The sequence below is a fragment of the Electrona antarctica genome (genome assembly GCF_951216825.1).
Source record: "Electrona antarctica genome assembly, contig: scaffold_644, whole genome shotgun sequence".
Taxonomy (NCBI): domain Eukaryota; kingdom Metazoa; phylum Chordata; class Actinopteri; order Myctophiformes; family Myctophidae; genus Electrona; species Electrona antarctica.
In genome coordinates this window covers 29,543-45,000 of record NW_027637904.1, presented here as the reverse complement: position 1 = coordinate 45,000, position 15,458 = coordinate 29,543, and the positions used below count along the sequence as shown (strand labels likewise).

The 15,458-nt window shown below is 53.3% G+C and overlaps 1 protein-coding gene across 1 annotated transcript in view; it reads left to right on the top strand.

The window, feature by feature from the left end:
• LOC306918578 (AP-2 complex subunit mu-A-like) overlaps positions 1 to 15,212 on the top strand; it is a gene marked incomplete at its 5' end in the record, with an annotated part of 24,748 nt that extends 9,536 nt beyond the window's left edge. Inside the window, 7 exons of the mRNA XM_079531470.1 lie at positions 2,861 to 3,011; positions 7,240 to 7,257; positions 8,532 to 8,657; positions 11,289 to 11,424; positions 12,689 to 12,786; positions 14,053 to 14,164; positions 14,919 to 15,212. Of these exons, the coding sequence (XP_079387596.1) occupies positions 2,861 to 3,011; positions 7,240 to 7,257; positions 8,532 to 8,657; positions 11,289 to 11,424; positions 12,689 to 12,786; positions 14,053 to 14,164; positions 14,919 to 15,053 (776 nt within the window). The remainder of the gene's footprint in view (positions 1 to 2,860; positions 3,012 to 7,239; positions 7,258 to 8,531; positions 8,658 to 11,288; positions 11,425 to 12,688; positions 12,787 to 14,052; positions 14,165 to 14,918) is intronic.
• Between the last annotated feature and the right edge of the window lie 246 nt (positions 15,213 to 15,458).

Sequence of the window (15,458 nt, the reverse complement as noted above, 5' to 3'; positions counted from 1 at the left end):
CAGTCTGTCTCCTCTAGGAGGTCCTGGTTCCATTCAGTCTGTCTCCTCTAGAAGGTCCTGGTTCCATTCAGTCTGTCTCCTCTAGAAGGTCCTGGTTCCATTCAGTCTGTCTCCTCTAGGAGGTCCTGGTTCCATTCAGTCTCCTCACAGCTAGGAGGTCCTGGTTCCATTCAGTCTGTCTCCTCTAGAAGGTCCTGGTTCCATTCAGTCTGTCTCCTCACAGCTAGGAGGTCCTGGTTCCATTCAGTCTGTCTCCTCTAGAAGGTCCTGGTTCCATTCAGTCTGTCTCCTCTAGGAGGTCCTGGTTCCATTCAGTCTGTCTCCTCTAGGAGGTCCTGGTTCCATTCAGTCTGTCTCCTCTAGAAGGTCCTGGTTCCATTCAGTCTCCTCACAGCTAGAAGGTCCTGGTTCCATTCAGTCTGTCTCCTCTAGAAGGTCCTGGTTCCATTCAGTCTGTCTCCTCTAGAAAGTCCTGGTTCCATTCAGTCTGTCTCCTCTAGGAGGTCCTGGTTCCATTCAGTCTGTCTCCTCTAGAAGGTCCTGGTTCCATTCAGTCCTCACAGCTAGAAGGTCCTGGTTCCATTCAGTCTGTCTCCTCTAGAAGGTCCTGGTTCCATTCAGTCTGTCTCCTCTAGGAGGTCCTGGTTCCATTCAGTCTGTCTCCTCTAGGAGGTCCTGGTTCCATTCAGTCTGTCTCCTCTAGAAGGTCCTGGTTCCATTCAGTCTGTCTCCTCTAGAAGGTCCTGGTTCCATTCAGTCTGTCTCCTCTAGAAGGTCCTGGTTCCATTCAGTCTGTCTCCTCTAGGAGGTCCTGGTTCCATTCAGTCTGTCTCCTCTAGGAGGTCCTGGTTCCATTCAGTCTGTCTCCTCTAGGAGGTCCTGGTTCCATTCAGTCTGTCTCCTCTAGAAGGTCCTGGTTCCATTCAGTCTGTCTCCTCTAGAAGGTCCTGGTTCCATTCAGTCTGTCTCCTCTAGAAGGTCCTGGTTCCATTCAGTCTGTCTCCTCTAGGAGGTCCTGGTTCCATGCAGTCTGTCTCCTCTAGAAGGTCCTGGTTCCATTCAGTCTGTCTCCTCTAGAAGGTCCTGGTTCCATTCAGTCTGACTCCTCAAGAATTCTGGTTCCATTCAGTCTGTCTCCTCTAGGAGGTCCTGGTTCCATTCAGTCTCCTCACAGCTAGAAGGTCCTGGTTCCATTCAGTATGTCTCCTCTAGGAGGTCCTGGTTCCATTCAGTCTCCTCACAGCTAGAAGGTCCTGGTTCCATTCAGTCTGTCTCCTCTAGGAGGTCCTGGTTCCATTCAGTCTGTCTCCTCTAGAAGGTCCTGGTTCCATTCAGTCCTCACAGCTAGAAGGTCCTGGTTCCATTCAGTCTGTCTCCTGTAGAAGGTCCTGGTTCCATTCAGTCTGTCTCCTCTAGAAGGTCCTGGTTCCATTCAGTCTGTCTCCTCTAGAAGGTCCTGGTTCCATTCAGTCTGTCTCCTCTAGGAGGTCCTGGTTCCATTCAGTCTGTCTCCTCTAGAAGGTCCTGGTTCCATTCAGTCTGTCTCCTCACAGCTAGGAGGTCCTGGTTCCATTCAGTCTGTCTCCTCTAGAAGGTCCTGGTTCCATTCAGTCTGTCTCCTCTAGGAGGTCCTGGTTCCATTCAGTCTGTCTCCTCTAGGAGGTCCTGGTTCCATTCAGTCTGTCTCCTCTAGAAGGTCCTGGTTCCATTCAGTCTGTCTCCTCTAGGAGGTCCTGGTTCCATTCAGTCTGTCTCCTCTAGAAGGTCCTGGTTCCATCCAGTCTGTCTCCTCTAGAAGGTCCTGGTTCCATTCAGTCTGTCTCCTCTAGAAGGTCCTGGTTCCATTCAGTCTGTCTCCTCTAGAAGGTCCTGGTTCCATTCAGTCTGTCTCCTCTAGGAGGTCCTGGTTCCATTCAGTCTGTCTCCTCTAGAAGGTCCTGGTTCCATTCAGTCTGTCTCCTCTAGGAGGTCCTGGTTCCATTCAGTCTGTCTCCTCTAGAAGGTCCTGGTTCCATTCAGTCTGTCTCCTCTAGGAGGTCCTGGTTCCATTCAGTCTGTCTCCTCTAGAAGGTCCTGGTTCCATTCAGTCTGTCTCCTCTAGAAGGTCCTGGTTCCATTCAGTCTGTCTCCTCTAGAAGGTCCTGGTTCCATTCAGTCTGTCTCCTCTAGAAGGTCCTGGTTCCATTCAGTCTGTCTCCTCTAGAAGGTCCTGGTTCCATTCAGTCTGTCTCCTCTAGAAGGTCCTGGTTCCATTCAGTCTGTCTCCTCTAGAAGGTCTCGGTTCCATTCAGTCTGTCTCCTCTAGAAGGTCCTGGTTCCATTCAGTCTGTCTCCTCTAGAAGGTCCTGGTTCCATTCAGTCTGTCTCCTCTAGAAGGTCTCGGTTCCATTCAGTCTGTCTCCTCTAGAAGGTCCTGGTTCCATTCAGTCTGTCTCCTCTAGAAGGTCCTGGTTCCATTCAGTCTGTCTCCTCTAGAAGGTCCTGGTTCCATTCAGTCTGTCTCCTCTAGAAGGTCCTGGTTCCATTCAGTCTGTCTCCTCTAGAAGGTCCTGGTTCCATTCAGTCTGTCTCCTCTAGAAGGTCCTGGTTCCATTCAGTCTGTCTCCTCTAGGAGGTCCTGGTTCCATTCAGTCTCCTCACAGCTAGGAGGTCCTGGTTCCATTCAGTCTGTCTCCTCACAGCTAGAAGGTTCCATTCTCACTGGGGGCATGTGGTGGTGAAGAGCTATCTGCGTAATTAACCTCTCTCTCTCCCCCTGTGTGTCTCTGTCAGTGGTAGAGTGGTGATGGAGAGTTATAACCTCTCTCTCTCTCTCTCTCCCTCCCTCCCCCTGTGTGTCTCTGTGTCTCTCTCCCACCAGGCCAGGTACTCTCGGCCCATGTCAGTGGTCGCGTGGTGATGAAGTCGTACCTCAGCGGGATGCCGGAGTGTAAGTTCGGGATGAACGATAAGATCGTCATCGACAAGCAGGGGAAAGGAGGCGGAACCACTGACGAGGCAGCGGGGAAGAGGTGAGGGGCGATGACATCATACACTATGACGTCATCAGCATTGTACTTCACTTACTGGCGGCGGTGGTTCAGGGGTAGAGTGACTGGATGGTAACCGCAAGGTTGCCAGTTCGAACCCGGGCTCCCCCAGAATTACTGTCGAAGTGTCCTTGAGCAAGACACTGAACCCCTAATTGCTCCCGATGTGCAGGTTGGTGCCTTGCATGGTTTCCGCTGCCATTGGTGTGTGAATGGGTGAATGTAATGCACAATCTCTGTGAAGCGCCTTGGATAAAGGCGCTATATAAATGCACCATTTACCATTTACTAAATGTGTCTAAAAAATGTCCTGATTTCCTCATTTTATTTTCTGGTTAAAAAGTGCTTCTATTAGACTGTATGAATTATTATTCTGTGTGGGTAAAGTGCTTTCATTAGACTGTGAATAATCTGACTGTTTATTCACTACTTCTAAAAGATTCACTTCTAGAGATTAACTCCCTTTTAACACTCATGACGCCAAGACGCTTCATAACCCGCCTGATAACGGGTTAACATTTTACCCCGAAGCTCGCCATACCCGTCAGCTGCTAGACAGGCCCCCAGGCTGCTAGACAGGCCCCCAGGCTGCTAGACAGGCCCCCAGGCTGCTAGACCGCACCCCCAGGCTGCTAGACAGCGCCCCCAGGCTGCTAGACAGGCCCCCAGGCTGCTAGACAGGCCCCCAGGCTGCTAGACAGCGCCCCCAGGCTGCTAGACAGGCCCCCAGGCTGCTAGACAGGCCCCCAGGCTGCTAGACAGCACCCCCAGGCTGCTAGACAGCACCCCCAGGCTGCTAGACAGCGCCCCCAGGCTGCTAGACAGGCCCCCAGGCTGCTAGACAGCACCCCCAGGCTGCTAGACAGGCCCCCAGGCTGCTAGACAGGCCCCCAGGCTGCTAGACAGCACCCCCAGGCTGCTAGACAGCACCCCCAAGCACCCCCAGACAGGCCCCCAGGCTGCTAGACAGGCCCCCAGGCTGCTAGACAGCACCCCCAGGCTGCTAGACAGCGCCCCCAGGCTGCTAGACAGCGCCCCCAGGCTGCTAGACAGGCCCCCAGGCTGCTAGACAGCACCCCCAGGCTGCTAGACAGGCCCCCAGGCTGCTAGACAGGCCCCCAGGCTGCTAGACAGCACCCCCAGGCTGCTAGACAGGCCCCCAGGCTGCTAGACAGGCCCCCAGGCTGCTAGACAGCACCCCCAGGCTGCTAGACAGCACCCCCAGGCTGCTAGACAGGCCCCCAGGCTGCTAGACAGCACCCCCAGGCTGCTAGACAGGCCCCCAGGCTGCTAGACAGCACCCCCAGGCTGCTAGACAGGCCCCCAGGCTGCTAGACAGGCCCCCAGGCTGCTAGACAGCACCCCCAGGCTGCTAGACAGCACCCCCAGGCTGCTAGACAGCGCCCCCAGGCTGCTAGACAGGCCCCCAGGCTGCTAGACAGCACCCCCAGGCTGCTAGACAGCACCCCCAGGCTGCTAGACAGGCCCCCAGGCTGCTAGACAGGACCCCAGGCTGCTAGACAGCACCCCCAGGCTGCTAGACAGGCCCCCAGGCTGCTAGACAGCGCCCTTAGGCTGCTAGACAGCGCCCCCAGGCTGCTAGACAGCGCCCCCAGGCTGCTAGACAGCGCCCCCAGGCTGCTAGACAGCGCCCCCAGGCTGCTAGACAGCGCCCCCAGGCTGCTAGACAGCGCCCCCAGGCTACTAGACAGGCCCCCAGGCTGCTAGACAGGCCCCCATGCTGCTAGACAGGCCCCCAGGCTGCTAGACAGGCCCCCAGGCTGCTAGACAGCGCCCCCAGGCTGCTAGACAGGCCCCCAGGCTGCTAGACAGCACCCCCAGGCTGCTAGACAGGCCCCCAGGCTGCTAGACAGGCCCCCAGGCTGCTAGACAGCACCCCCAGGCTGCTAGACAGCACCCCCAGGCTGCTAGACAGGCCCCCAGGCTGCTAGGCAGGCCCCCAGGCTGCTAGACAGCACCCCCAGGCTGCTAGACAGGCCCCCAGGCTGCTAGACAGGCCCCCAGGCTGCTAGACAGCACCCCCAGGCTGCTAGGCAGGCCCCCAGGCTGCTAGACAGCGCCCCCAGGCTACTAGACAGGCCCCCAGGCTGCTAGACAGCGCCCCCAGGCTGCTAGACAGGCCCCCAGGCTTCTAGACAGGCCCCCAGGCTGCTAGACAGGCCCCCAGGCTGCTAGACAGGCCCCCAGGCTGCTAGACAGCACCCCCAGGCTGCTAGGCAGGCCCCCAGGCTGCTAGACAGCGCCCCCAGGCTGCTAGACAGCGCCCCCAGGCTGCTAGACAGGCCCCCAGGCTGCTAGACAGGCCCCCAGGCTACTAGACAGGCCCCCAGGCTGCTAGACAGGCCCCCATGCTGCTAGACAGGCCCCCAGGCTGCTAGACAGGCCCCCAGGCTGCTAGACAGCGCCCCCAGGCTGCTAGACAGAGGCCCCAGGCTACTAGACAGAGGCCCCAGGCTACTAGACAGGCCCCCAGGCTGCTAGACAGCACCCCCAGGCTGCTAGACAGCGCCCCCAGGCTGCTAGACAGGCCCCCAGGCTGCTAGACAGCACCCCCAGGCTGCTAGACAGGCCCCCAGGCTGCTAGACAGGCCCCCAGGCTGCTAGACAGCACCCCCAGGCTGCTAGACAGCACCCCCAGGCTGCTAGACAGGCCCCCAGGCTGCTAGACAGCACCCCCAGGCTGCTAGACAGCACCCCCAGGCTGCTAGACAGGCCCCCAGGCTGCTAGACAGCACCCCCAGGCTGCTAGACAGGCCCCCAGGCTGCTAGACAGGCCCCCAGGCTGCTAGACAGCACCCCCAGGCTGCTAGACAGGCCCCCAGGCTGCTAGACAGGCTGCTAGACAGCACCCCCAGGCTGCTAGACAGGCCCCCAGGCTGCTAGACAGCACCCCCAGGCTGCTAGACAGGCCCCCAGGCTGCTAGACAGCACCCCCAGGCTGCTAGACAGCACCCCCAGGCTGCTAGACAGCACCCCCAGGCTGCTAGACAGGCCCCCAGGCTGCTAGACAGGCTGCTAGACAGGCCCCCAGGCTGCTAGACAGCACCCCCAGGCTGCTAGACAGCACCCCCAGGCTGCTAGACAGCACCCCCAGGCTGCTAGACAGCACCCCCAGGCTGCTAGACAGCACCCCCAGGCTGCTAGACAGGCCCCCAGGCTGCTAGACAGGCCCCCAGGCTGCTACACAGGCCCCCAGGCTGCTAGACAGCACCCCCAGGCTGCTAGACAGGCCCCCAGGCTGCTAGACAGCACCCCCAGGCTGCTAGACAGCACCCCCAGGCTGCTAGACAGCACCCCCAGGCTGCTAGACAGCACCCCCAGGCTGCTAGACAGCACCCCCAGGCTGCTAGACAGGCCCCCAGGCTGCTAGACAGGCCCCCAGGCTGCTACACAGGCCCCCAGGCTGCTAGACAGCACCCCCAGGCTGCTAGACAGGCCCCCAGGCTACTAGACAGGCCCCCAGGCTACTAGACAGGCCCCCAGGCTGCTAGACAGGCCCCCAGGCTGCTAGACAGGCCCCCAGGCTGCTAGACAGGCCCCCAGGCTGCTAGACAGGCCCCCAGGCTGCTAGACAGGCCCCCATGCTGCTAGACAGGCCCCCAGGCTGCTTGTTTTCTCAGAAAAATACTCCAGTTGTTTTTGTCCAATCCGCCCGACGTTCAGATGTAAATAGTGGTTTTTGACCCGCCATATTATATGGATATATATATATATATATATATACCGCTTGTGGTGAAAACTAAGACTTTTGGCGCAAATTCACAGATATTGCCTGGCTGCCTGCGGTAATTTCACATGAACACTAGAGGGCGATGAAAGTGTTAAGAGATTATAAACGGGCAGCATTTTGTATTTTCGTAATTTCAAAAGCCAGATGTTGGATGGGCTATGATGTCACCAGGCTTTAGCTATGATGTCACTATGATGTCACCAGGCTTTAGCTATGATGTCACTATGATGTCATCAGGCTTTAGCTATGATGACACTATGATGTCACCAGGCTTTAGCTATGATGACACTATGATGTCACCAAGGCTTTGATCTGTTTTGATTTTCTTTCTTTCCTGTTTTCTTTCTTTTCGATGCATCTCCTCCTTTCCCTCTTTCTGTTTTCTATGTGCTGTACTTCTATGTTCCTCTATGTCTCCCTGCTCTGTCTATTCTACCTCTATGTACCTCCAAACCTCAGTGATTTAGGAGGTGCAAGGTAACTATATATATGTGCACGCACACACACGCGCACACACACACACTCACACACACACACACACACGCGCACACACACATACACTCACACACACAATGTTGTCATTGTTTATAACTAACATCAGGAGGCTGTTTCTGTGTTTGTTTATTCAATTGTGTATTTATTTAGTAATTGTGTATTTCTGCATGTGTTTGTTCATGTTGTGTTTCATTAATTTGATCAATCAAACAGCCTCCTGATTTGTATTTTATTTTAGACGGGTGTGTTTTATCTTTGGTACAAACACTGTAGCAATGCTACATAAAAACATGGCTGATGTGTTCCGCCATAGTCTGAAAACCCACCTCCTCAGACTCCATCTTAGCCCGTAGCCCCTCCCCTAGCCTCGACCACCTTACAGCCCGTAGCCCCTCCCCTAGCCTCGACCACCTTACAGCCCGTAGCCCCTCCCCTAGCCTCCACCACCTTACAGCCCGAAGCCCCTCCCCTAGCCTCCACCACCTTACAGCCCGTAGCCCCTCCCCTAGCCTCGACCACCTTACAGCCCGAAGCCCCTCCCCTAGCCTCGACCACCTTACAGCCCGTAGCCCCTCCCCTAGCCTCGACCACCTTACAGCCCGAAGCCCCTCCCCTAGCCTCCACCACCTTACAGCCCGTAGCCCCTCCCCTAGCCTCCACCACCTTACAGCCCGTAGCCCCTCCCCTAGCCTCGACCACCTTACAGCCCGTAGCCCCTCCCCTAGCCTCGACCACCTTACAGCCCGAAGCCCCTCCCCTAGCCTCGACCACCTTACAGCCCGTAGCCCCTCCCCTAGCCTCGACCACCTTACAGCCCGTAGCACATAGCACTTTATAGTGTATACATTACACTGTTAGACGGATATTACATTCTTAGCTTCTTTGTGATTCTTGATGACCATTTCTATGTACTTGATGTATCACCATGTGTTGTTCTTACTTACTGTAAGTCTCTCTGGATTAAGAGTGTCTGATAAATGAATACATTGTAAATTGTGGAGTCTAAGTCTTGTTAAACAGTCTGTATTGTGTCTCCATAGCAACAGTGGTAAACAGTCTGTATTGTGTCTCCATAGCAACAGTGGTAAACAGTCTGTATTGTGTCTCCATAGCAACAGTGGTAAACAGTCTGTATTGTGTCTCCATAGCAACGGTGGTAAACAGTCTGTATTGTGTCTCCATAGCAACAGTGGTAAACAGTCTGTATTGTGTCTCCATAGCAACAGTGGTAAACAGTCTGTATTGTGTTTCCATAGCAACAGTGGTAAACAGTCCATAGCCATTGATGACTGCACCTTCCACCAGTGTGTTCGTCTCAGCAAGTTTGACTCTGAGAGAAGCATCAGCTTCATCCCCCCCGACGGAGAGTACGAACTGATGAGGTAACTCTATACCCTAACCCCTACCTCCTAACCCCTACCTCCTAGCCCCTAACCACTAGCCCTTAGCCCCTAAGAGAGAAGCTTCAGCTTCATCCCCCCCGACGGAGAGTACGAACTAATGAGGTAACTCTATACCCTAAGCCCTACCTCCTAGCCCCTAACCACTACCCCCTTAGCCTGGCTAATAAGCCAGACTCAAATCACACTGTCGTGTGGTATTTGAGTCTGGAGATGCTGTGTATGGATCTTGTTTCCCGGGGGGCCGGTTCAAACATTTTCTCTTTGACGCAATTGGTCAGAGCTACTGTCAGTCAAAGGTCTCAAGCATTGAACGTCACTGTACCAAAGCCCGCCCATATTGCATACCGTGTCCCGATTGGCCACACCAGTTATCTGGTGTAGGAAATGGGCGTACAATTGAGCCTCTCCAGACCGTAATCCGCCGGCAGGCAATTCTTTTTGCCAACGGCTGATTCGGTCTGGCTTATTAGCCAGGCTACTAGCCCCTAGCCCCTAAGAGAGAAGCTTCAGCTTCATCCCCCCGACGGAGAGTACGAACTAATGAGGTAACTCTATACCCTAACCCCTACCTCCTAGCCCCTAACGACTAGCCCCTAGCCCCTAAGAGAGAAGCTTCAGCTTCATCCCCCCGACGGAGAGTACGAACTAATGAGGTAACTCTATACCCTAACCCCTACCTCCTAGCCCCTAACCCCTACCTCCTAGCCCCTGCCTCCTAGCCCCTGCCTACCTCCTAGGAGAGAAGCATCGCAAACGCAGTCCGTATTTCCCTGGGCCAATCTGGCTTCCAATCAAACAGACACTGCAAAAAACCTGGGTGTCTTTTTCGATAAACGCATGAACTTCGAGTTCCACATAAAGATGGTCACCAAATCATGTTCGTATCACTTGCGGAATAAAATCAAACCAATCCTCACTTCTTAAGATCTGGAAAAAATCATTCATGCTTTTAGTTTCATCCCGTCTTGACATAAGCCTGTACTGGAACTCCACTGGCTCCCTTAGCCTCGTAACCAAGGTGGACCGGGCCCAGCCTCGTAACCAAGGTGGACCGGGCCCAGCCTCGTAACCAAGGGGGACCGGGCCCAGCCTCGTAACCAAGGTGGACCGGGCCCAGCCTCGTAACCAAGGTGGACCGGGCCCAGCCTCGTAACCAAGGGGGACCGGGCCCAGCCTCGTAACCAAGGTGGACCGGGCCCAGCCTCGTAACCAAGGGGGACCGGGCCCAGCCTCGTAACCAAGGGGGACCGGGCCCAGCCTCGTAACCAAGGGGGACCGGGCCCAGCCTCGTAACCAAGGGGGACCGGGCCCAGCCTCGTAACCAAGGTGGACCGGGCCCAGCCTCGTAACCAAGGGGACCGGGCCCAGCCTCGTAACCAAGGGGACCGGGCCCAGCCTCGTAACCAAGGGGACCGGGCCCAGCCTCGTAACCAAGGGGGACCGGGCCCAGCCTCGTAACCAAGGGGACCGGGCCCAGCCTCGTAACCAAGGGGGACCGGGCCCAGCCTCGTAACCAAGGGGGACCGGGCCCAGCCTCGTAACCAAGGGGGACCGGGCCCAGCCTCGTAACCAAGGGGGACCGGGCCCAGCCTCGTAACCAAGGGGGACCGGGCCCAGCCTCGTAACCAAGGGGGACCGGGCCCAGCCTCGTAACCAAGGGGACCGGGCCCAGCCTCGTAACCAAGGGGGACCGGGCCCAGCCTCGTAACCAAGGGGGACCGGGCCCAGCCTCGTAACCAAGGGGGACCGGGCCCAGCCTCGTAACCAAGGGGACCGGGCCCAGCCTCGTAACCAAGGGGACCGGGCCCAGCCTCGTAACCAAGGGGGACCGGGCCCAGCCTCGTAACCAAGGGGGACCGGGCCCAGCCTCGTAACCAAGGGGGACCGGGCCCAGCCTCGTAACCAAGGGGACCGGGCCCAGCCTCGTAACCAAGGGGACCGGGCCCAGCCTCGTAACCAAGGGGACCGGGCCCAGCCTCGTAACCAAGGGGGACCGGGCCCAGCCTCGTAACCAAGGGGGACCGGGCCCAGCCTCGTAACCAAGGGGGTAACTTTTATGGAGTTTGTTCTTATTAACCAATGATAATGAGCCGTACCAGGAAACAAAACAAAATGTCACCTCATCACTGACCTTTACCCTCAGGTATCATTATATTGACCCTTGACCTTTACTCTCAGGTATCATTATATTGACCCTTGACCTTTACCCTCAGGTATCATTATATTGACCCTTGACCTTTGCCCTCAGGTATCATTATATTGACCCTTGACCTTTACCCTCAGGTATCATTATATTGACCCTTGACCTTTGCCCTCAGGTATCATTATATTGACCCTTGACCTTTACCCCCAGGTATTATATTGACCCTTGACCTTTGCCCTCAGGTATCATTATATTGACCCTTGACCTTTACCCTAAGGTATTATTATATCTGACCCTTGACCTTTACCCTCGGGTATCATTATATTGACCCTTGACCTTTACCCTAAGGTATTATTATATCTGACCCTTGACCTTTACCCTCAGGTATCATTATATTGACCTTTGCCCTCAGGTATCATTATATTTGACCTTTGCCTCAGGTATCATTATATTGACCTTTGCCTCAGGTATCGCACCACTAAGGACATCATCCTGCCGTTCCGGGTCATTCCGCTGGTCAGAGAGGTCGGGCGAACCAAGCTGGAGGTCAAGGTGGTCATCAAGTCCAACTTCAAACCTTCCCTGCTGGCCCAGAAGATCGAGGTGAGCTCCGAACCAACCTAACCTTAACCCTCCCTGTTGGCCCAGAAGATTCACACACCTTTACATAGATTGTGCATTACATTCACCCATTCACACACATACATTCACACACCTTTACATAGATTGTGCATTACATTCACCCATTCACACACACACACACACACACACACACACACATACACACACACACATTCACACACCTTTACATAGATTGTGCATTACATTCACCCATTCACACACACACACACACACACACACACACACACACACATACACACACACACATTCACACACCTTTACATAGATTGTGCATTACATTCACCCATTCACACACACACACACACACACACACACACACACACACACACACACACACACACACACAGCAGAGGAAACCATGCAAGGCACCAACCTGCACATCAGGAGCAATCAGGGTTCAGAGTCTTGCTCAAGGACACTTCGACACTAACTCTGGGGGAGGCCACAGGGATCGAACTGGCTGCTCTACCGGCCACTCTACCACTGATCCACTGCCACCCAGAAGATCTAAACCCTTAAAGCAAGATGTTAGATTGAGTTCTATTACATTTAGATGTTAGATTGAGTTCTATTACATTTAGATGTTAGATTGAGTTCTATTACATTTAGATGTTAGATTGAGTTCTATTACATTTAGATGTTAGATTGAGTTCTATTACATTTAGATGTTAGATTGAGTTCTATTACATTTAGATGTTAGATTGAGTTCTATTACATTTAGATGTTAGATTGAGTTCTATTACATTTAGATGTTAGATTGAGTTCTATTACATTTAGATGTTAGATTGAGTTCTATTACATTTAGATGTTAGATTGAGTTCTATTACATTTAGATGTTAGATTGAGTTCTATTACATTTAGATGTTAGATTGAGTTCTATTACATTTAGATGTTAGATTGAGTTCTATTACATTTAGATGTTAGATTGAGTTCTATTACATTTAGATGTTAGATTGAGTTCTATTACATTTAGATGTTAGATTGAGTTCTATTATATTTAGATGTTAGATTGAGTTCTATTACATTTAGATGTTAGATTGAGTTCTATTACATTTAGATGTTAGATTGAGTTCTATTACATTTAGATGTTAGATTGAGTTCTATTACATTTAGATGTTAGATTGAGTTATATTACATTTAGATGTTAGATTGAGTTATATTACATTTAGATGTTAGATTGCACGAAGCTGTGTAGTAATGTTGTCGTTATGTTTGATGGTTGCAGGTGCGAATCCCCACGCCGCTCAACACCAGTGGAGTGCAGGTCATCTGTATGAAGGGAAAAGCCAAGTACAAGGCCAGCGAGAACGCCATCGTCTGGAAGTAAGTCGTAATTACACTATCAGATATTTATTTAAAACACCCTGGACAACGCTCCACACGTCCCAGACTCTTCTCCCTTCTCTAAAACACCTGGACAACGCTCCACACGTCCCAGACTCTTCTCCCTTCTCTAAAACACCCTGGACAACGCTCCACGCGTCCCAGACTCTTCTCCCTTCTCTAAAACACCCTGGGCAACGCTCCACGCGTCCCAGACTCTTCTCCCTTCTCTAAAACACCCTGGACAACGCTCCACGCGTCCCAGACTCTTCTCCCTTCTCTAAAACACCCTGGACAACGCTCCACACGTCCCAGACTCTTCTCCCTTCTCTAAAACACCTGGACAACGCTCCACACGTCCTAGACTCTTCTCCCTTCTCTAAAACACCTGGACAACGCTCCACGCGTCCCAGACTCTTCTCCCTTCTCTAAAACACCTGGACAACGCTCCACGCGTCCCAGACTCTTCTCCCTTCTCTAAAACACCTGGACAACGCTCCACGCGTCCCAGACTCTTCTCCCTTCTCTAAAACACCTGGACAACGCTCCACACGTCCCAGACTCTTCTCCCTTCTCTAAAACACCTGGACAACGCTCCACACGTCCCAGACTCTTCTCCCTCCTCTAAAACACCTGGACAACGCTCCACGCGTCCCAGACTCTTCTCCCTCCTCTAAAACACCTGGACAACGCTCCACGCGTCCCAGACTCTTCTCCCTTCTCTAAAACACCCTGGACAACGCTCCACACGTCCCAGACTCTTCTCCCTTCTCTAAAACACCCTGGACAACGCTCCACACGTCCCAGACTCTTCTCCCTTCTCTAAAACACCTGGACAACGCTCCACACGTCCCAGACTCTTCTCCCTTCTCTAAAACACCTGGACAACGCTCCACGCGTCCCAGACTCTTCTCCCTTCTCTAAAACACCTGGACAACGCTCCACATGTCCTAGACTCTTCTCCCTTCTCTAAAACACCTGGACAACGCTCCACACGTCCCAGACTCTTCTCCCTTCTCTAAAACACCTGGACAACGCTCTACACATTTGATGTATTAACTTGTGGTGTTCTTGCGTACTCTAAATCACTGGAGTAAGAGCATCTGATAAATGCCTACATTCTAAAGTGTGTGTGTGTGTGTGTGTGTGTGTGTGTGTGTGTGTGTGTGTGTGTGTGTGTGTGTGTGTGTGTGTGTGTGTGTGTGTGTGTGTGTGTGTGTGTGTGTGTGTGTGTGTGTGTGTGTGTGTGTGTGTGTGTGTGTGTAGGATCAAGCGCATGGCAGGGATGAAGGAGTCTCAGATCTCAGCAGAGATTGAGCTGCTGCCGACCAACGACAAGAAGAAATGGGCCCGCCCCCCCATCTCCATGAACTTTGAGGTTACACTCACTCACACACACACTCCTGTCCCCTGTGTGTAACGTCTAAACGTGTCCCCTGCTCTCCTTAACGGTGTGTGTGTAACGTCTAAACGTGTCCCCTGCTCTCCTTATCGGTGTGTGTGTAACGTCAAATGTGTCCCCTGCTCTCCTTAACGGTGTGTGTGTAACGTCTAAACGTGTTCCCTGCTCTCCTTATCGGTGGTGTGTAACGTCTAAATGTGTCCCCTGCTCTCCTTAACGGTGTGTGTGTAACGTCTAAATGTGTCCCCTGCTCTCCTTAACGGTGTGTGTGTGTGTAACGTCTAAACGTGTCCCCTGCTCTCCTTAACGGTGTGTGTGTAACGTCTAAATGTGTCCCCTGCTCTCCTTAACGGTGTGTGTGTGTAACGTCTAAACGTGTCCCCTGCTCTCCTTAACGGTGTGTGTGTAACGTCTAAATGTGTCCCCTGCTCTCCTTAACGGTGTGTGTGTGTAACGTCTAAACGTGTCCCCTGCTCTCCTTAACGGTGTGTGTGTAACGTCTAAATGTGTCCCCTGCTCTCCGTAACGGTGTGTGTGTAACGTCTAAATGTGTTCCCTGCTCTCCTTAACGGTGTGTGTGTGTAACGTCTAAATGTGTCCCCTGCTCTCCTCATCGGCCTGTGTGTAACGTATAAATGTGTCCCCTGCTCGGTGGTGTGTAACGTCTAAATGTGTCCCCTGCTCTCCTCATCGGCGTGTGTGTAACGTCTAAATGTGTCCCCTGCTCCAGGTCCCCTTCGCTCCGTCCGGGCTGAAGGTTCGCTACCTGAAGGTGTTCGAGTCCAAACTCAACTACAGCGACCACGACGTCATCAAATGGGTCCGATACATCGGACGCTCGGGGATCTACGAGACGCGCTGCTAATGTCCGACACGCAGCCCCCACCCCCCCTCCTCTATCTCATATAATTACCCCCCCCCCCCCCCCTCTTCTTCCTCATTAAGTAATTGTCAGAGATTAAATATGTCATTTAAAGAAGTTAAAATAAAGAAAATAGAATTGGATATTATGCAACATGTTGAAGCATCTCGTTATCGTGTATTTTATCATTAGTGATCCGAGTACAACAGCAGTAGTAATACAACTACTACTGTATTAGTAGTAGAAGGGTTACCCTAACTAACCCTAACCCTACTGTATTAGTAGTACTACAACAAGTAGCGAAGACAGAGGGTTAGGGTTAGGGTTAGGGTTAGCCTAACCCTAACCCTGTATTAGTAGTACTACAACAAGTAGCGAAGACAGAGGGTTAGGGTTAGGGTTAGGGTT